Source organism: Mizuhopecten yessoensis, unplaced genomic scaffold (genome assembly GCF_002113885.1).
Source record: "Mizuhopecten yessoensis strain PY_sf001 unplaced genomic scaffold, ASM211388v2 scaffold10573, whole genome shotgun sequence".
Classification (NCBI taxonomy): domain Eukaryota; kingdom Metazoa; phylum Mollusca; class Bivalvia; order Pectinida; family Pectinidae; genus Mizuhopecten; species Mizuhopecten yessoensis.
Genome location: NW_018408614.1, coordinates 182,276 through 203,362, shown reverse-complemented (window position 1 = coordinate 203,362; position 21,087 = coordinate 182,276). Strand labels below are relative to the sequence as shown.

The 21,087-nt window shown below is 40.7% G+C and overlaps 1 protein-coding gene across 1 annotated transcript; it reads left to right on the top strand.

Annotated features, from left to right (window-relative positions):
• The first annotated feature begins 1,063 nt into the window (after nt 1-1,063).
• Nucleotides 1,064-20,146, top strand: LOC110461129 (meteorin-like protein). The gene is made up of 4 exons (XM_021514454.1): nt 1,064-1,402; nt 10,569-10,987; nt 16,189-16,245; nt 16,981-20,146. Exons 1-4 carry the CDS (start codon nt 1,311-1,313, stop codon nt 17,289-17,291), a joined length of 879 nt encoding a protein of 292 aa, XP_021370129.1. The 5' UTR covers nt 1,064-1,310; the 3' UTR covers nt 17,292-20,146.
• The last annotated feature ends 941 nt before the right edge of the window (nt 20,147-21,087 follow it).

The following is a 21,087-nucleotide window of genomic DNA, read 5'->3' as shown; positions in this document are numbered from 1 at the left end:
TATTGTATATACATTTGTACGTATACGTGTTCAACAATACAATATGTTATATACATTTGTACGTATAGGTGTTCAATTATACAATATTGTATATACATTTGTACTTATACGTGTTCAATTATACAATATTTTATATACATTTGTACGTATAGGTGTTCAATTATATAATATTGTATATACATTTGTACGTATAAGTTTTCAACAATATAATATTTTATATACATTTGTACGTACAAGTTTTCAACGATACAATATTGTATATACATTTGTACGTATAAGTGTTCAACAATACAATCTTTTATATACATTTTTACGTATAAGTTCAACAATACTTTTGTTCTATATAAATTAAGTGTCCAACAAATACAATATTTTATATACATTTGTGCGTATAAGTTTTCAACAATACAATCTTTTATATACATTTTTGCGTATAAGTTCAACAATACTTTTGTTCTATATAAATTAAGTGTCGAACAATACAATATTTTTATATACATTTGTACGTATAAGTGTTCAACAATACTTTTGTTCTATATAAATTAAGTGTTCAACACAAAATTGTTCTATATAAATTAAGTGTTCAACAAAAAAAAAAGTTCTTTATATTGCAAGTGTGCAATAGTGTTCGTACATAATGTAGTTTGTTGTTAGTACACAAAATATATTAACTGTAAACAACCGGTGAAGTCCAGTGTGGACCTGTGTACTACCGGTTTTAGTCAGGTACAGGAACCAACCGTCCAGTGGAACTTTCTATAACAAAAGTGAAAAGCAATTGTTTGTTGCGATCAACAACATGGTGACTCAATGCTACGAATACAGCCTTGTAATTTGGTTTTCAGTTGATGTTTCGATTAGTGTCGTGTCGGGTCGAGTGGTAATCAGACTTGTCGGGGTTATAAGGCTGTCGGTGTACCACCATACGTACAGGTACAGTGTCACTAACAGCTAACTCTGCCACGCCCATTGAGCTGATGTCAGCGACTGTCTGATGTGTACTCGCGTGTCAGGCCTCCTATCCGATTGGTCCACGGCACAAGGGGCGGGCCCTAACTCTACAACCACTTGTGGATCGTAAGATCTACAACAAGCGATCTACAACAAGCGAACACGAACTAACGAGAGTGCTGGATACACGTCTAAACACTTCTCTGTTTAACCGTGGCTATGTGACCTAACATACTACACGGATTACACAACTGTGGACAGAAATGAACTGTGTTGTCAGTGGCCCTGTGACCCCAGGGCTAAGTGTTTGATGGCCGTCCCTTCCCCCCGGGCCGTCTCCCCACCCTACTACCCGTGACATGGCCGTACCCAGGGGACTGTACGTGCTGTTTCTGCTAGCCATATGTGAAGGATTTGAGCATGTCTGTCAACAATGTGACTGTTTCGTTAGGTAAGTCTACCTGTACTTATAACTGTGGACCTGTTCCTTTCAAGTGAAATATACTTTAAACTTGTAATTCCTATTTCCCCTTTACAGAAGTCAACCGCGGACTTAGATTTCGTTCTTCTACACCTAAACGTGTTTCCGGCCGAAAGTTTTTGCATGCGTTTTTTTCATGATTAAATGTATCTATATATCAGACTGTCTGCTTTGGTCTACCTTTATTTAGTGCACCTGTGTGATGCTAATTTCTACCTGGACGATAACCAGTGTATCGTACAGGTGACACTGCCCTAGGGCCCGTCATCATACAGATTAGGTAGGTAATTTATTCAAGGAATTTAAATGTAGGTAACACATGGCGGCGATGATTTGAATGTAGGTAATGTATGGGCTGAAAAAGGGAATGACAGTACAGGGCCAACGGTACCTCAGTCGCCCGGGGCCAACCGTACCTCAGTCGCCCGGGGCTTACCGTACCTCAGTCGCACTTGTTTGTTGAAGATTCGTGTTTTACACAAATAATCGGTTGCTTTAATCTCAGCAGAGGGTACGCAGGCCGTGCTAATGTGATTTGACTACAGAAGATTAAATCGGGGAAATGTGGAGAGAGCTTTAAGTGGGATAAGGGTCGGAGCTTTATCGGACTGCCATCTCTAACTCCCGGGGGAGCCATTGTGGGTATCAGTGCTGGCTTCCAATTAGTCCAAACCAGTGTATATGGGCGAGTTAATCCCCGAAACCGCTTTTTGAGACGACGAAACCCTGTTTAATAGTAATACGTGTCAAACCAGGCTGTCCTGTGTCCAGAGTGATCGTCAATATATACCCCGTTTTCAGATAAATGCACAATTCTCAGAGTTGTTGTCACTGACCTTTTCAGTATGTCAGTCTGAGCACTTCTTGGACCCCATCGCGAGACAGTCATACACGACCGTCTCACCAGTGTAAGCAGTATTTTCGGCAATGTCCGTATATCAATAATCAGGTCCAGTACACTCTGCCGATTGAGCTATATAGCTGTAAAGACCTATAATAGCTCTATTGACCTATCTGGAATAGGTCTTTTGAGCTATTTTCAAGTGATTTTCTTTTTTTAAAGAAAACGAAACAAAGTCGCTTTTAAAAGAAGATTGTACCATTAGGTTGATAACAAAAGACATTAAATATAAGTATTCTTTGAAAAAAATAATGATGTAAAAAAATCGGAAATTTTACAATTATGAAAAATGAAAATAAACATCTAACTGTATGCTCTTTGTAGTCAACTTTACCATAAATATTATTGTTTTATCAATTATTGCTTTAATTAAATGAAATTTGAAATCTGAGAAAATATAGCTCAATATAGCTATAATTTATAGGTGTATATAGCTATATAGGTCTTTATAGCTATATAGCTCAATCGGCAGAATGTACTGGACCTGATAATCGCCCTCCAAGTTTGGTTAAAGCAGTTTTCGTTTATGGTCAGATATAGCGGATTAGTTCGTGTCCTTATTTTAGGCCGAATGCCCTCCTACAGGTTAACAGATAACCAGCAGTAGCCCCAATGTGTAGCATGCGAGGCGACCAATGTGGCCCCACAGATAGGGTTTTTTCTGTGTGGTTGACTCGTGTTTGATTGACGCGTGTACCACTACGCTATGTAATTGTCTGGTGTATCACTACGCTATGTGATTGACTCGTGTACCACAACGCTATGTGATTGACTGGTATACCAACACGATATGTGATTGTCTGGTGTATCTGGTATACCAACACGATATGTGATTGTCTGGTGTATCTGGTATACCAACACGATATGTGATTGTCTTATATATGATCGAATCGTGTACCACAACGCTATGTGCTTGACTCGTGTACCACAACGCTTTGTGATTGACTCGTGTACCAACACGCTATGTGAGTGACTCGTGTACCACAACGCTTTGTGATCGACTCGAGTACCACAACGCTATGTAATTGACTCGTGTACCACTATGCTATGTGATTGACTCGTGTACCACAACGCATTGTGATTGACGCGTGTACCACAACGCTATGTGATTGACTGGTATACCAACACGCTATGTGATTGACTCGTGTACCACAACGCTTTGTGATCGACTCGTGTACCACAACGCTATGTGATTGACTGGTATACCAACACGCATTGTGCTTGACTCATATACCACCACGGTATGTGATTGACTCGTGTACCACAACGCTTTGTGATTGACTCGAGTAGCACAACGCATTGTGATTGACTCGTGTACCACAACGCTATGTGATTGACTGGTATACCAACACGCATTGTGATTGACTCATATACCACCACGCTATGTGATTGACTCGTGTACCACAACGCTTTGTGATTGACTCGTGTCCCAACACGCTATGGGATTGACTGGTACTCCAACACGCTATATGATTGTCTGGTGTACCACAACGCTGTGTGATTGACTCGTGTACCAACCCGCTATGTGATTGACTCGAGTAGCGCAACGCATTGTGATTGACGCGTGTACCACAACGCGTTGTGAGTGACTCGTGTACCACAACGCTGTGTGATTGACTCGTGTACCACTACGCTATATAAGATTGAATCGTGTACCACTACGCTATGTGATTGACTGGTATACCAACACGCTATGTGATTGACTGGTATACCAACACGCTATGGGATTGACTGGTACACCAACACGCTATATGATTGTCTGGTGTACCACAACGCTATGTGATTGACTCGTGTACCACAACGCTTTGTGATTGACTCGAGTACCACAACGCTATGTAATTGACTCGTGTACCACAACGCTATGTGATTGACTCGTGTACCACTACGCTATGTGATTGACTGGTATACCAACACGATATGTGATTGTCTGGTGTACCAACACGATATGTGATTATCTGGTGTACCAACACGATATTTTATTGTCTTGTGTACCAAAACGATATTTTATTGTCTGGTGTACCAACACGATATGTGATTGTCTGGTGTACCAACACGATATGTGATTGTCTGGTGTACCAACACGATATGTGATTGTCTGGTGTACCAACACGATATGTGATTGTCTGGTGTACCAACACGATATGTGATTGTCTGGTGTACCAACACGATATGTGATTGTCTGGTGTACCAACACGATATGTGATTGTCTGGTGTACCAACACGATATGTGATTATCTAGTGTACCAACACGATCTGTGATTTTCTGGTGCACCAACACGATATGTGATTGTCTGGTGTACCAACACGATATGTGATTGTCTGGTGTACCCACACGATATGTGATTGTCTGGTGTACCCACACGATATGTGATTGTCTGGTGTACCAACACGATATTTGATTGTCTGGTGTACCAACACGATATGTGATTGTCTTGTGTACCATCACGATATTTTATTGTCTGGTGCACCAACACGGTATGTGATTGTCTTGTGTACCAACACGAGTTTTTATTGTCTGGTGCACCAACACAATATGTGATTGTCTGGTGTACCAACACGATATGTGATTGTCTGGTGTACCAACACGATATGTAATTGTCTGGTGTACCAACACGATATGTGATTGTCTGGTGTACCAACACGATATGTGATTTTCTGGTGTTCCAACACGATATGTGATTGTCTGGTGTATCACTAAGCTATGACAGATAGCTTCCTAAATAATTTCTGTCTCTCGATAAAAAATATACTGTATGTTTTATGTACATTGCAAGTAAGTAAATAAAAACCAAAGTGACACTATCTGTAAAGTCCCCGTACATATCGTGAGATAAGCTGGGAACCTGTGAGTTGGTCGACGTCTCGGGGATTACAATTTATACTGTTTACAATCTCATTTGCTAACTGTTCACCAGTAAGTCGTTATTCCGTACAAATAAAAGTTTGTTACTACGAGTGTGTTGCCGGTCGGCTCATTCGAGGCTGTGCAGTTTTGTGTTGCTCCCCCGTCTCCCGAGCTGATACTCCACAGCTGGTTACGACTGTACACACACCGATATTTATCTTAGCTCCACATTTTCTCACAGTGCCTTTTGGGGTGTTTATGTGTATATGAAGCATGTATACATTGATGACAGCTGTACCTGTTCCCAGCCCCACGTCACTGGTGAACCCCCTCCCGGAGGGACATTTCTTCGGGGTTAGCAATGGACATTCTAAATTACTTCGAATCTTCATAATGATCAGTGTTGCCGTGCAAACATACATTAATATACAAACAAGGCTATGGGCGGGCCAGGACCTGACGGATAGTGCCCCTGACATTGGTGGACATCACCGAATCTGTGGCGGGATCTCTGCTTCTGTGGCTGTACCATGGGAAAGTCGGGTTCACGTGGTACTTACTTCGTTCTTGTCCCTCCGAAGAGTCACAAAGCCCCCGCGGGAGTCACAAAGGCCCCGCGGGAGTCTCAAAGGCTCCGTGGGAGATAAAAAAAAACACGTTAGAAATATAATTAGGCATTAAAGATACTCTACCGTATTTCAAATCAGCTTTTAATATATCCTTCGTGAACAGCCGTTATGTTTATTAACCAGATTTTTAACTAATCTCAATTTAACGACACGAAACAGGTTTCATGTAAGTTTTGAAACACAATAACGATAAAGTAATTTTACAAAACATAAATACCATGACAACTCAAATAAACGGTATAAGTATTACTCATGGCCTATTATACCAAACCTATCATTATCCTCGTAAAATAAACTTTAAACCCCACGATACAGGATTACAGAAAGACACGTTTACTTTTGTCTTCGCCTCAATGCCAAAATTATATCCGCATTTGAGCTAAGTACAAGCCAGGGATTAGCTGGTACATACCCAAGTGTTAGCTGGACATACCCAGTATTTACCGTCAACATCTAAGTTCATGTTATTGTATGAAGGGTACAATATGTAAACCGATTCGTTAGGGGCCTTAACGAGCTGTCCCCCTCCCCGTCCCGCGTTTTCTGTGTGCCGTACCACTTGACTTGGGACGGCTAATCCCCACTTTCTGCGGACATCGCCAATGACCCGCGTGGCCTCGCTTTACACGCGGGGTGTAAGGTGTCAACTGTTCCTTTTTATGGTCGATAATAAACATTTTTGGGGCCAACGATCACCAGCTCCAGTCTCCCACTCTGTAGAAACAGAGACGGTCACACCATGGCGGGGTCACGCGTTCGGATGGTTTTGGAGGGGAAAGGGGGTCTCGTTGGGTGGCCCAGTAAATGTCAGGATACCGGGCAAATGGTGCCAAAGAAAACAATATGTGTCGTTATTGGTTCCTTTTGGATGGCTCGACAACCGACAATGCGTATTCGAATGTACTAAATGTTTGAAATACCAAGTGCGGGTCAAGTCAAAGTAATGTTTTAGAATCGACAACAGGGATTATAACAAGCACGCGCATTACCACATAATGAAGTAAGACATTGCCTTTTTGATGCCACCAGTACGTGTCAAGAATGGAGAATGTCTTTGAACACGGGCATCTGAGGATTTGTAAGTCGGAAACAACGCATAGGGGTTTATACATGCAATCAATAGCGGTGGCATTTTTAGCGAAAGTTGATGTTAAACCCTAAAATATCTAACATTAGCCTGAACAAATCAGTCGTAACAAGAACGGTAACAAAGCGTCGAGTCCATGTGCTTTGAATAGAGTGGACTCGCGTCTCTTCTCTGGACGTTTTTACTTCCTTAGATGTAGGAAGCTTATTAGACTGGCCCCGTCTCTAGAATGTGGAATTATTAAAAAACAAAAAAACTATAAAAAAAAATTGATCACTTAAATGTCTGATCCTCAGTTCTAAACTAGGGGGAGAGTAAAATGCAGGGCCGTTTTCGTTTAAACGATTGAACCGGTCGGACCACACTTGTTCGTTCATTAAATAAGATCGGACCTAGTAATCTGATGCCGCTTTCAGCGGGCCTTGACAAAGCCTTGCAAGGCCTGCGTAAACATTTGCATGTCCGCCAACATTTATATTCCGAAATTTTTACATTTACAAACGGACTAACCGGTTGTTCCACATAAACGAACAGGCCCCAGTTGAGACACTTCTTCATAAAAAAACCTTCGGGGCTGGTAGTTAGCCAAGCTTATATAAATAGGTTAATTGCGTGTCTTTTACCGCAAGCGCGCTTTACTCGGTTTCCATTAAAAATGAACTGTTTCATATGCGATGAAAGTTCAGTTTTGTTATAAAATATGATAGCAATGTCGATAATGAGAAGATCGTCTATGCGTGAAGGCTGGTGTGTTGTAGTGGAAGCCATTACAGGCCCATTATGCCCCATTAGGAGCCAATTTAACATTCCCGGGTAGATGGCAGGTCTGTGTGATATGAATCACTGCGGTGTCGACAGACATTTCTGATTCAATATTCGATCACAATTCAGCATACCTTTTGAGAATTTTAATTGCCCAAGTACATACGAGTGCTGTTTTACCGTAGATCTACCTCGAATACAGGTGTGGTGTATATCTACCTGTCCATGTGCGTGTCCACTTACCCTAACCTGCTACCTGTTGGGTGACGATCACTTAAAACTACAGCCCGAGTTTGCTGTAAACACGGGTTGTTTCTACAAACTACACCTACTTGAGGTTGTTTGGAAGACAGTCCTGATCACAACATGCTTGTCTGCTCACACTTGGTGCTGACAGGCCGGGCACGAGTTAATGGAAGCTGATGTTGTTTCGTGATTTAGATGTATTTTGTGCACTGCAATAGCCCCTCCCTAGGACCAGTAACCCCTTCACCAGCAAATATCTGCTAAGAGATCGAGGAAGCAAAAGCAAATACATGTATATGATGTACCCTTTAGTTAACATGCTGAATTCCACAAGTGAACAGGTAGCATGAGATAATCCTAGACTATTAAACCTATGTCAGGGATAGAATAATCAACACGAGACGTCGCAAAGCGTGAAATTATCTATGTAACATCTTACATGAAATACCTATGTATTATATATCGTACAGGTATCTAGTTGGTGTAAGTCGAGCTGTCCTGTGCTATGTGATGTATATACCCTGGTGACAGTTTGGGTACAACGCCTTAGACTGTCTCTATGCCAGGTTTATAGTATTCCCCAATACTAGACGACCTATATGTCACGTAACAGCGTCCATTCCGTGCTTAAACTCAAATTCCTGTATTAATCTAAATTTCCATTTACAACATGACCATAAACAGCCCAGCATGTGCTTGTTCTTTTGCCTATGCAAGCTTTAAGTGTGACTAGCTGTTGTATCAACTGGCCAGTACGTGATGATAGATGAGACAAGCCCTTGCCTCTGTAAGTCGGTATGGTAATCACAAGTATCGACCTACTTGTTACCACGACTGCCCTCTCTGTGGAGAGGTACATTTTAAAAACACAATCATTTCAAAAACCCGACAACAATTCCCCTGTAAGACGTTTTAAATACAAATGCTTTAGTACAAAGAATTTCACGTTCTCTGTCAATTTAGTATACTCTTATGAATATTTGATAACGGGACTAATCTGTATGTAAAAAAATGCCAGGTTTCTAATTAACCTACTAGAATTACAGTTTTCCGACTAAGAAAATTAGGGTTGATTTAAAAAAAACGCGCCGACGGAATGCATTTGGAGTGTTGTATAGATATATGATTCTGTGGATAGTTCGTACATAAGCACCTGTTTACAAGCTGGCTCCGTGTCCGACTATTTGTTATTATATCGCCAATATTTGTTTACATGTCCAATCTTCTTTGTTTTAAAGATCCGATAATTTCACACTTAGTTCAAGTAACGTCATTGCCAAACATAGAGTGAGACGTGTGTATATACTCTACCCAATGTTTGACCGCTAACAAGGGTAAATATATTGTATGTAGGTTGACGTTTATATTTGACGTTGTCTGGAAGTATTCTGTGTGGTATGTTAACTAGTATTTACCTGTAACAAAGGTGGGGGAAGGGGGATGTGTGGTTAAATTGGACTTTAGAACCGCAAATATCCGTCCTGTCGACAAACCGGATCTTCTACTAATATCGGGACTGTGTCGTGGTTTATGGGCTTAATAATCAAGTGTAATAAATTCTCTAATGAGTTTTTGAAAGCTCACAAGACCATACACGTGACAGATAAATCCGTCCGATGTCTGTACGACACGGACTGGGTATTGCCGTGGGGTTTCTGTTAGGGACCGAGGAAAATCACTTATTATAAAAACGCTTCCGTAACCCAGGTGTGCACGGACACTCCGGAATTGGCGATACGCGGCTTTACCTGCTATCTAAACATTGTTAAGTTCAGCTGATTACATGTCATTTATCTAACCTTGCCTTTATTATACTTGAGAATTCTTCATGTTATCTGTTCAGGGTCGGTAGGAGTCTTTCGATCTTTGCCCAGCATCTCGAGGTAATCAAGCGTGTTATTGACATAGTTATCTGTTATCTCTAGATCGACGAGACGATAACGAGACGCTCTGTAAATGATAATGTAACCACGTGCATTATATTGAACTCAATTGAACATGTTTGTTAAATAAAATAACAGTCCAGTAAAATCTTGAATATGATGACACTGCGGCGTAGTAAACCATAGTACGAGGGGTCGCATCGCCATCTGTAAGACATTACTCGCCCCATTCCTCCTTTCTCCTCCTCCTCCTCCCCCACCACAACTACACGTGTCCGTGCTTATCTCCCCGGGGCCAGACCTGGTGCCACTGGAGATACTTATCTCCATAAAAAACAGAAACACAAACCCCGCCGACAGTTCCGCGAAGAAAGATTCACTTTTAGTATCATTTTTCAACCTTAAATCAAGTATGTAAATCTGCGCCGATAACAAGCCTGATGCGGTCGGATTGATGGCCATGCGTGAAACTGGGAGGATCGCGTCACGAGCGCGACCTGTTTATCGGCTACATTTTCCTATTTGCACGGCACCGTACGTGTGGAGATATCGAAATTCAGATAGCCAAAACATTTTATTGGTATTTTTTGTTCATTTGACGTAGTATCAAGGTTGATTCTCTTATCTCGAATATAATCAGCAAAACTTAGCTTGTGTCGGTGTGTATATGTACTGTTCTCTCAATAGATGTATCTGGGCCAGCAAGACTTCCGATAGAAATGGCATAAATAAACATGTAAATAAAAACAACATAATAAGGTTTTTATTTCTTTATCATTGTAGTGAGGGTTCCAAGGAGAGGGGTGTACGAAATATCAAACCTAGGTGCAACGAAGGGTCTATTCGATGGAGAAATCCAAACGGGGGACTGCGCGTGCAGCTGCACGCCGGCTATACCTCGGACTTCCGGGCATGCTTTGCCGTGGACGCCACAAATATTGCAGTGAAGGTATCCCAGGAATTTGTGATCAATTCCGATAACCAGATATCCAGTCACCGGTCGTCATATCTGCATGCTGTTGCTATAACGACAAACAGGACAAAAGAAATATGCATTCCCTCCTCATCGTCATATCCATCTGTGTTACTATATTTAGAGACAGAAAGATTGCAGCACCAATCGGGTGTACAGAAAGTGACATTCCATTACGTCATGGAACCAATTAGGTCGAACAGACTGCTCTACAACCCTATGGAAGAAGGTAAGTTTTCATCACCACAGTGTCAGTACGTCATTTATTACCGATATTCGTACATACTCTTGGACTAAACATGTGTAACGTACCTGTTACTAGAAACGATGCTAGGTAATAGGTAACTGGTATCGTTAGATTATCTCAGATCTTAAAAACAGATCGAGTTTCCAAACAGAAGTCTGACTGTGATGTTTTCTGCAATAACTCTTACTTATGCTGGAGTTAAAATAAAAACACCTCCGAATGCCCCTTGTTGGTTAGTATTACGAGAGACCTTGGCCTGGGTAGATCCTCAGCCATCCAGCTAACCTGTTAGTATCGTCATTGATTGTGGACCGTGAGTGGCACCTGATGTGTGTGCGAGAGAACAAGAGGGTTCCTGTCCGAACCCGTTCACCGTAAGGTGTGAGCTCCATACATCTAGGTACAGCTTGTCAATGGTGGTATTGTTACGCTACGCTGTCGTTACGACACGTTCCCATCAGCGCACGCCTGTATAAACCGCGTGGGGCAGGGACAGTGTGAACAGAGCCCAATCGAATCTTAGACGGTATGGCCTTTCATCGGCTATTCTTTATACACCTTTCTTCGTATCGCAAACTGAACGTCGGTCAATAGAAGGCGATACAAGTGTCATTCTCTCCGCCACAATCACGCCGAACTTATTCAATAGAAAATAAAAAGCCACAAAGGTATTCATACGCGTGTTCGGTAAATAGCTGCCGAGGCTCCGCATTCCTGCGTGTTTTTACTTGTATCAGAACTTAACAACAGCAAAATCATCCGAAAGTAAAAAAAAAAAAACTTATCTCGGTCTTAGAACGATTACCACAATGTTCCGTGGAATCACAGACTTGGATAGCATTTTTAAATAACAGTGGTTCGTCTGTGCAGGTAAATGACAGAGTAGTCAATCCCCGGCACGGAGAGGAAACATTTGTATGACGAGGGGTACATTGAATGCTTACTAAAGATTACTATTAACATATGTTTAGAGACGTGTCCCCGCTATATGACCCGTATATTAATGGTCCCAATTCTAGCGACTGACTTTCATCATAGCTGGAGACTGTTATTACTGATGTGGTCTGTAATGTAACGTGTTCTATGACTTGAGCTACAAAGACGTGAACTTTTATTAATATTTGATTATGTTTGCACGTGTTTTAGAGCTAACCACCGTGACGGCTTATCTCGCGAGACATCTGAAACCACAGGTGCCAGACTATATCTCTTATTATGCTTGAGGATACATCTTCTGTTAGACAGACTATATCCCTAATCATACTTGAACATTCATCTCCTATTTGACAGAATACTTATTATGCTTGAGGATACATCTTCTGTTAGACAGACTATAGCCCTAATCATACTTGAACATTCATCTCCTATTAGACGGACTATATCCCTAATCATACTTGCACATACATCTCCTATTAGACAGACTATATCCCTGGAGACTGTTATTACTGATGTGGTCTGTAATGTAACGTGTTCTATGACTTGAGCTACAAAGACGTGAACTTTTATTAATATTTGATTATGTTTGCACGTGTTTTAGAGCTAACCACCGTGACGGCTTATCTCGCGAGACATCTGAAACCACAGGTGCCAGACTATATCTCATATTATGCTTGAGGATACATCTTCTGTTAGACAGACTATAGCCCTAATCATACTTGAACATTCATCTCCTATTTGACAGACTATATCCCTAATCATTCTTGCACATTCATCTCCTATTAGACAGACTATATCCCTATTTATACTTGTACATTCATCCCCTATTAGACAGACTATATCCCTAATCAGACTTGCACATTCATCTCCTATTAGACAGACTGTATTCCTAACCATATATATCCCTAATCATACTTGAACATTCATCTCCTATTTGACAGACTATATCCCTAATCATACTTGAGGATACGTCTCCTATTAGAAAGAATATATCCCTAATCATACTTGCACATTCCTCTCCTATTAGACAGACTATATCCCTACTCATACTTGAGCATACATCTCCTATTAGACAGACTATATCCCTAATCATACTTGAACATTCTTCTCCTATTAGACATACTATATCCCTAATCATACTTGCACATACATCTTCTATTAGGCAGACTATATCCCTAATCATACTTGAGCATTCATCTCCTATTTGACAGACTATATCCCTAATCATACTTGAGCATACATCTCCTATTAGACAGACTATATCCCTAATCCTACTTGCACATTCATCTCCTATTAGACAATTACTGATGTGGTCTGTAATGTAACGTGTTCTATGACTTGAGCTACAAAGACGTGAACTTTTATTAATATTTGATTATGTTTGCACGTGTTTTAGAGCTAACCACCGTGACGGCTTATCTCGCGAGACATCTGAAACCACAGGTGCCAGACTATATCTCATATTATGCTTGAGGATACATCTTCTGTTAGACAGACTATAGCCCTAATCATACTTGAACATTCATCTCCTATTTGACAGACTATATCCCTAATCATACTTGAGCATTCATCTCCTATTTGACAGACTATATCCCTAATCATTCTTGAACATTCTTCTCCTATTAGACAGACTATATCCCTAACCATGCTTGCACATTCATCTCCGATTAGTCAGATTATATCCCTAATCATACTTGAACATTCTTCTCCTATTAGACATACTATATCCCTAATCATACTTGCACATACATCTCCTATTAGACAGACTATATCCCTAACCATGCTTGCACATTCATCTCCGATTAGTCAGATTATATCCCTAATCATACTTGAACATTCATCTCCTATTTGACAGACTATATCCCTAATCATACTTGCACATACATCTCCTATTAGGCAGACTATATCCCTAATCATACTTGAGGATACGTCTCCTATTAGACAGACTATATCCCTAATCATACTTGCACATTCATCTCCTATTAGACAGATTATATCCCTAATCATACTTGCACATTCATCTTCTATTAGACAGACTATATCCCTAATCATGCTTGAACATTCATCTCCTATTAGACAGACTATATCCCTATTCATACTTGCACATACATCTCCCATTAGACAGAATATATCCCTAATCATACTTGAACATTCATCTTCTATTAGACAGATTATATCCCTAATCATACTTGCACATTCATCTTCTATTAGACAGACTATATCCCTAATCATGCTTGAGCATACATCTCCTATTAGACGGACTATATCCCTAATCATACTTGAGGATACGTCTCCTATTAGACAGACTATATCCCTAATCATACTTGAGCATACATCTCCTATTAGACAGACTATATCCCTAATCATACTTGAACATTCTTCTCCTATTAGACAGACTATATCCCTAATCATACTTGAACATTCATCTCCTATTAGACAGACTATATCCCTATTCATACTTGCACATTCATCCCCTATTAGACAGACTATATCCCTATTCATACTTGCACATTCATCTCCTATTAGACAGACTGTATTCCTAACCATCCTTCAAGTTTCAAGTTTTATTCAAACTTTGGGCCATTGGCCTATCAGTTACAATACATATTATACACAAATCATGGACAATGTACAGAGGATGAAAACAATCATATTCCATTATAATACCCTTAATTTGTTTATTTTCCTAGTAAACACAATTTTTTGATATTATGGACAGTCAATAACTGGACGATTTTAAACACAGATGTTTTTTTCAAATAATAGCTTTTGATAAAACGAGATCTGAGATTTTGGAATTTAGAACAGACCAATACAAAATGAAATTCGTCCTCTACTTCAGAGGGGGAGTTACACTGTGAACGATATCTACGTTCTCTAGGTATATTATTATGCCTTCCAACTTCCATAGCTAAAGAATGGGTAGATGTACGTATTCGAGTTAAACAAATGCGATATTTCTTCGGTATATATTTTGTGAGGTAAAATTGTAATGTTTCTCCAAAATCTATTATATGTTTATACAACAAACATTTTGGACTTATTCATACATCTTTTGGTATACGGTACTGTCATTGCGTCATGTCCGTGGTATTTATTTCTACGTCACAATTGGAGGTATTACGGTATTTACGACAGAACACGATAGCCCACTGTGTCCGACCTGTTCCGAGTCCTGGGCTACTTTGGTAGGCCATGCTTGATTTAGATTTAGATCGTGTTCGAAGACATACTGATGTACATATGATATCTTTCCACACTTGTGTTAAGGGTTGAATCGTCACGCGACAGGTACCCTTTACTATCCGCCGACACGCTCACGTGGTAACTCGTCAGATGAAACGGTGTTGGCTGAGCGAGCCCATAGCCTTACTCCGTAAACTTACACTTACACGACGCGACATGGGTCTTATGTTAAAACCACATAGTTCAGGTCGGACCACGTCGGGTAAGAAGTACATGCTATAAAAAATTGTCGGAAACAGAAGTACACAGCGTGATCACGCCTTTCTATCTTTTCTATCTTTTCTATCTAATTTTTATAAACTCATTTTAACTCAATAGTTTCATAAGTTTCGAATGAGTGAGTAGTCCGCGTAAATGACCGACTAAGTTCTCAGTACCCTTGATGTACTCTGATCTGAGGACAGACGGGTAGGGTTTCACAGAGGAAGGCCACCCGTCTGCTCGGGTTACCAGATAGCGCACAGATAGGGCTTTGTCGATTTAATAGTTGTGTGGCCACAATGTAGCCAAGTAAAAGTCACCAGCCCTCTGTCCTTTCTCTACAATAGAGATGAACCCGAATAGAGAGTGTTGCGTGTGTGAGTAGTAGCAGTCACACACAGGTGTGAGGAGGGGGGGGGGGGGGGGGGCCACCAATAACAAGGCTAACGTTTTAAAACAATTCCAAGTACGGAGCGCTCTGTTGTCCTCGATACATCGGTAACTCGATCATTTCTTTGCTGTGTTGTACGAACGCGTGATATCACACGTATGACACACGGAGACAGTGGTAAATGTTATTTCCAGTCGAATCGTTACATCCAAGAAACACTTATAAACTATTAAAAGAAATGTACCGTTCATTAATATTATGATGCAACAAAATAATTGTAATGCCACCAATAGTGTGACAAGTTTGGAAAGTTCACAGATGCTTAGTTGACAATCAATACTCCCATGGCTGATCCATATAAAAGCTGGATTGTTTGCGAGTGGTACAAAATGGTCATTGTTCGTTTCAGAATGCCGTCCATGCGATCCCCGTGAACTCGTCCGAGCCTACTGTTCCAGTGACTTCGGTAAGTATCCAAAACCGACATAAGAGTTTATATACGGTGCTTTTTTTTAACTATCTGATGGCACTAAAGTAACTGAGATACCATGTAATTGCGAGGTGCGAATATGAGGAGATGGGGTAGCGTTCCTCGTGTTCGGGATCGTTTCAGTCACGTTGGAAATATCCGATTTGAGCTGATGAAAGGGCAAATTTCTCCCCCGATAGGACAGACTATCTTGTATTGTAAGAAATAAATTACATTTAGCGCGTGAGACGAGCTAATGGAATCATTTATACAGCCCCCAGAGGGCGCTATTGTACATTTCTAAATTAAAAATTCCACGAGTACAATGACGATGTATGATTTGTGGATTGTGGACAGCCTGATCGGATCAGATGTACAGGGCGGCCGGTAATGTGTGTCTCATATCTGTTTACACAAACAAACAATCAAGATGTCGTGTCCACCACACTCTCCCGGGTATTGTTACCGTGAACTGGACATGTACTGTCAGCAGGGAATGAGATCGTATTCAGACAGAAACCCTATTAATATTGAAACTTTTCATGCGTCTTTTATTCGACAAAGATGATCTCTTGTTGGACACGCCAACGTTGTACATACTTATATGACTATTCGTTCATGTGTGATGATATGAAAATGTCCCTGAAATGAAAAGTTCCCCCCGATTGATCGAAAGTTGTTGTGTCATTTTGTTCATACACCACACACTATTGTATTTGTTGTCTTTTACAGTGGTCACAGGGAAGATGACCGCCGTGACACACTTGGATGACCTTGATCGGACAAAGATGGACGTAGAAGTGACGCGCGTTATACGTCAGAAAGGCCAGCTCTTTACCTATTTTCGGGAGGACCAGTCACTACGAGGATCCATGGTTGCTCCTCGGCATTGCGGAGTTGAATATGGCGTGGGCGATTTCCTGTTTACGGGTTATCTACGCCTTGGCCACATGGCAATTTCTTGTTCGCCATATTTATCGGAATGGAGACAAGTTTTGACGGCGGCGTTAGCAGACGGTACAATGGAGTGTGAAGTTGACTAATTGTTTTGAATATTTCGTCATGTATGCTTCCTGACGGAAAAACAATAAATTTCGTATAAATTACTAAAATGTATTGAAGATGGCAGATGGGCTCACTTGCTCTTATTTGGCTGCGACAGACTGATACATTTCTATTTGGGCATGCCCGTTTCTTGTAATGCTATTGACAAACAGACGGGAAGTATCGAGATGTGCGTGTCTTGTCATGAGAGGTGATTGCGCAGCCTCGCTTCACCAGGACAAATAAAAGTGTGTGGTCTTGTAAGGTTTGACCGTAGCGTCGCACACGATAGCTCATTACGAGTGCTTTCGTGCTTGACTGTGATTGACAGGTTGGAAGGCGTGACCTATCGTTGTTGGTAGGCGTGACCTATCGTGGTTCTACCTGTGGCGTATCTGTGATATACGTAACCTATTATGGTGCAATTAGTAAACAACCGTCAGCGTGGTCACCGGTGTCTCCCCTCCTATAGCGAACAACCGTCAGTGTGATCACCCACACCGGTGTCTCCCCTCCTATAGCGAACAACCGTCAGTGTGATCACCCACACCGGTGTCTCCCATCCTCTTATATCAAATCATATTTAAAACAAAACTTTGTCACGAGACGGTTTATGATTTTGTTATTTTTGTTTATCTGTTATTTTAATATTTGGGATGTTCGAATGGTCAGGAAGAGATTTAATTGATAATGATAATATTATGTGAAATAATATTCCCGAAAGAACAAGGAAATATTAACGGAATTTAGCGGGCCAACGAGATGAGAGAGAGGCTGCCGGTTGTTTACTTTCCCTTTATTGTGACTTTTTGTTGTTGTTGTTGTTGGCGGTGTTAGGGACCAAACCATAATGGTGCATTGTTACCCGGATGTCTTGACATGGCAGAACGTTTATACTTCAGATTCATTCGGCTTCAAAAGTCTGTTCATAAAATTATTTCAACAAAGGATGTTCATTTCATTACAAATTTCATTTGTAAATACCATAGTTCTGAACTATTAACGTTGTTTTTTTTACGAAAATGAGTCTTTAATTAGCATCACGTGTAGTAAATATAGACGGATAGTAAAACATTCAGATCAAACGTGTGTTATCTGTGGGACAGGAAACGTTTATATCCATCCCAAGGTAACTCCTGATAGTAACATTTCTAAGGTCGTTATGTCTGCATGATGAGTGACAAGAAAACGTCACAACATCTACACCTGTCTACTGAACAGGTGAGGGGGCATTTCGGACATCAAAATTCGTGTTTTCATATTTATTTTCGCCTTAGATATCAACAATCTTAGTGGTCAGAGCTGCGATAACTTTGATATCATCACCCATTTTACATCAGATTAGCTTTCGATTTTGGCCTTAAAGGCACAAGGCAGCAATACGATACATTATCGTAACCAAGGGACATAACCGTTGTATTCAAATCTTGTTTAATCAGATTACGTCATCCACTGTAAAACACTGCCGGGTATTGTCCGAACCATATGATGGAGGCTAGATTGAAAATTATATTCGGAATGCCTCGGACAAAACCATTGTATCACTGACATTCGGGGTTGAAAACTCTTCATTTCTTCATTACTTGCTAAGAAAAAAGTTTCCAATGTTGTTGTTGCTTTGCTACTATTTCTAAGTTTTGTATCCGAGTCTTGGAAACAAACAAAAATGTGTTCGACCAAACTAAATGGTTATTGCTTACCTACTAATGTTTATTTTTGTAAGTCTTATTTACGGTCATTGGAAAAATAGAGTCGAGTCATTAGAAAAAATGGACCTGTGCTGTTTAAGATATATATTGTTTAACATAGAGTTTGTCTGCAGACTTCCTTTTTAACATAGAGTTCGTATGCAGACTTCCTGTTTAACATAGAGTTCGTCTGCAGACTTCCTGTTTAACATCGAGTTCGTCTGCAGACTTCCTGTTTAACATAGAGTTCGTCTGCAGGCTTTCTGTTTAACATAGAGTTCGTCTGTAGACTTCCTGTTTAACATAGAGTTCGTCTGCAGACTTCCTGTTTAGCATAGAGTTCGTCTGCAGACTTCCTGTTTAACATTGAGTTCGTCTGCAGACTTCCTGTTTAACACAGAGTTCGTCTGCAGACTTCCTGTTTAACATCGAGTTCGTCTGCAGACTTCCTGTTTAACATAGAGTTGGTCTGCAGACGTTCTGTTTAACATAGAGTTCGTCTGCAGGCTTTCTGTTTAACATAGAGTTCGTCTGTAGACTTCCTGTTTAACATAGAGTTCGTCTGCAGACTTTCTGTTTAACATAGAGTTCGTCTGCAGACTTCCTGTTTGACACAAAGTTCGTCTGCAGACTTCCTGTTTAACACATAGTTCGTCTGCAGACTTTCTGTTTAACATAGAGTTCGTCTGCAGACTTCCTGTTTATCACAGAGTTCGTCTGCAGACTTCCTGTTTAACATTGAGTTCGTCTGCAGACTTCCTGTTTAACATAGAGTTCGTCTGCAGACTTACTGTTTAACATAGAGTTCGTCTGCAGACTTCCTGTTTAACATTGAGTTCGTCTGCAGACTTCCTGTTTAACATAGAGTTCGTCTGCAGACTTCCTGTTTAGCATAGAGTTCGTCTGCAGACTTCCTGTTTAACATTGAGTTCGTCTGCAGACTTCCTGTTTAACACAGAGTTCGTCTGCAGACTTCCTGTTTAACATTGAGTTCGTCTGCAGACTTCCTGTTTAACACAGAGTTCGTCTGCAGACTTCCTGTTGATCGTACATGTATATCAATGTTTAAATGAATTGCTCCAGAAATACTTACGTTTTGTTGTGTATATAAGAGACTTTATATTCAACTTTTAAAGTTGAACAAAATAAAAAGTTATAAATCATAAGATTGCTGTTTTAGTTATTTTGTAATTAGAATGCATGAACCACTTCACCCATGTTGAAGTGGCCTGGCAGGCTCCATCCATACAACTGTGTCGAGCTCTAAAAAATATTAAATAGATATCTTCATTTGTATATAATGTATAAAATTGCTGGACATGAAAAGACTTATTCAATTATGCTACTAGAATTTACCCTGGATCCAGCTCCGCCCCTGGAGACCAAGCCAGTAGGTCATGACGTGGTGACGCTGGGATCCCCACTTTTAACCATCTATACACAATACAAACACATTCATGCTACCAGGAATTGCATCTGGGACAGCCCCCACCCCCGAGTCATTACCTGGAAACAGTAAAGATTCCCACCTTGTAACATAATTAGCTCCCCTGGTCCGAAGGACCATAGTGAGTTTATGCCGTGGCGCAGCGTCCGTCGTCCGTCGTCAACTTTTTCTTTAAAACCTATCTCCTCCTAACGGCAAAGAGGATTTCAACCAAATTCGGACTGAAGCATCAGTAGTGACGGGCAATCATTTCTTAAATAAATGAGGTTGGTGCGACCCCTGAGGCCAGGGGGGCGGGGCCCTGAAGGTTAACTTAGGTAAATTTGCATCAAAACGCATCTCATCCTAAACACCAGACTTAAATAAAACCAGGTGAGCGATACAGATCCAATGGACCTCTTGTTTACAATTTCGGGGCCAGAGCATGTTACCGATTGGTATCTGGTTCAAATATGGTTGAGATCCCCACCATGTTAAAACATAAAATTGATAGGGATAAAGAGAAAAATACAGATATGCTATCAGGATTGGTAATTTCCAACCCGGGGATTTAGTCACATGGTAATAACCTCTCAACCAAATATGCTTTCGCAACATACTTAGTCCATGAGACGTACTATGTTAACGTGTGACCGGGCGGGCGCGATTACCAAGAGAGTT

What these genes read in the sequence shown, in the direction of transcription:
- LOC110461129 (XM_021514454.1), top strand. Translation starts at nt 1,311, where the DNA reads ATGGCCGTACCCAGGGGACTGTACGTGCTGTTTCTGCTAGCCATATGT. An exon ending in CAATGTGACTGTTTCGTTAG is followed by an intron (nt 1,403 to 10,568) that starts GTAAGTCTACCT and finishes TTATCATTGTAG; the next exon opens with TGAGGGTTCCAAGGAGAGGG. An exon ending in CTACAACCCTATGGAAGAAG is followed by an intron (nt 10,988 to 16,188) that starts GTAAGTTTTCAT and finishes TGTTCGTTTCAG; the next exon opens with AATGCCGTCCATGCGATCCC.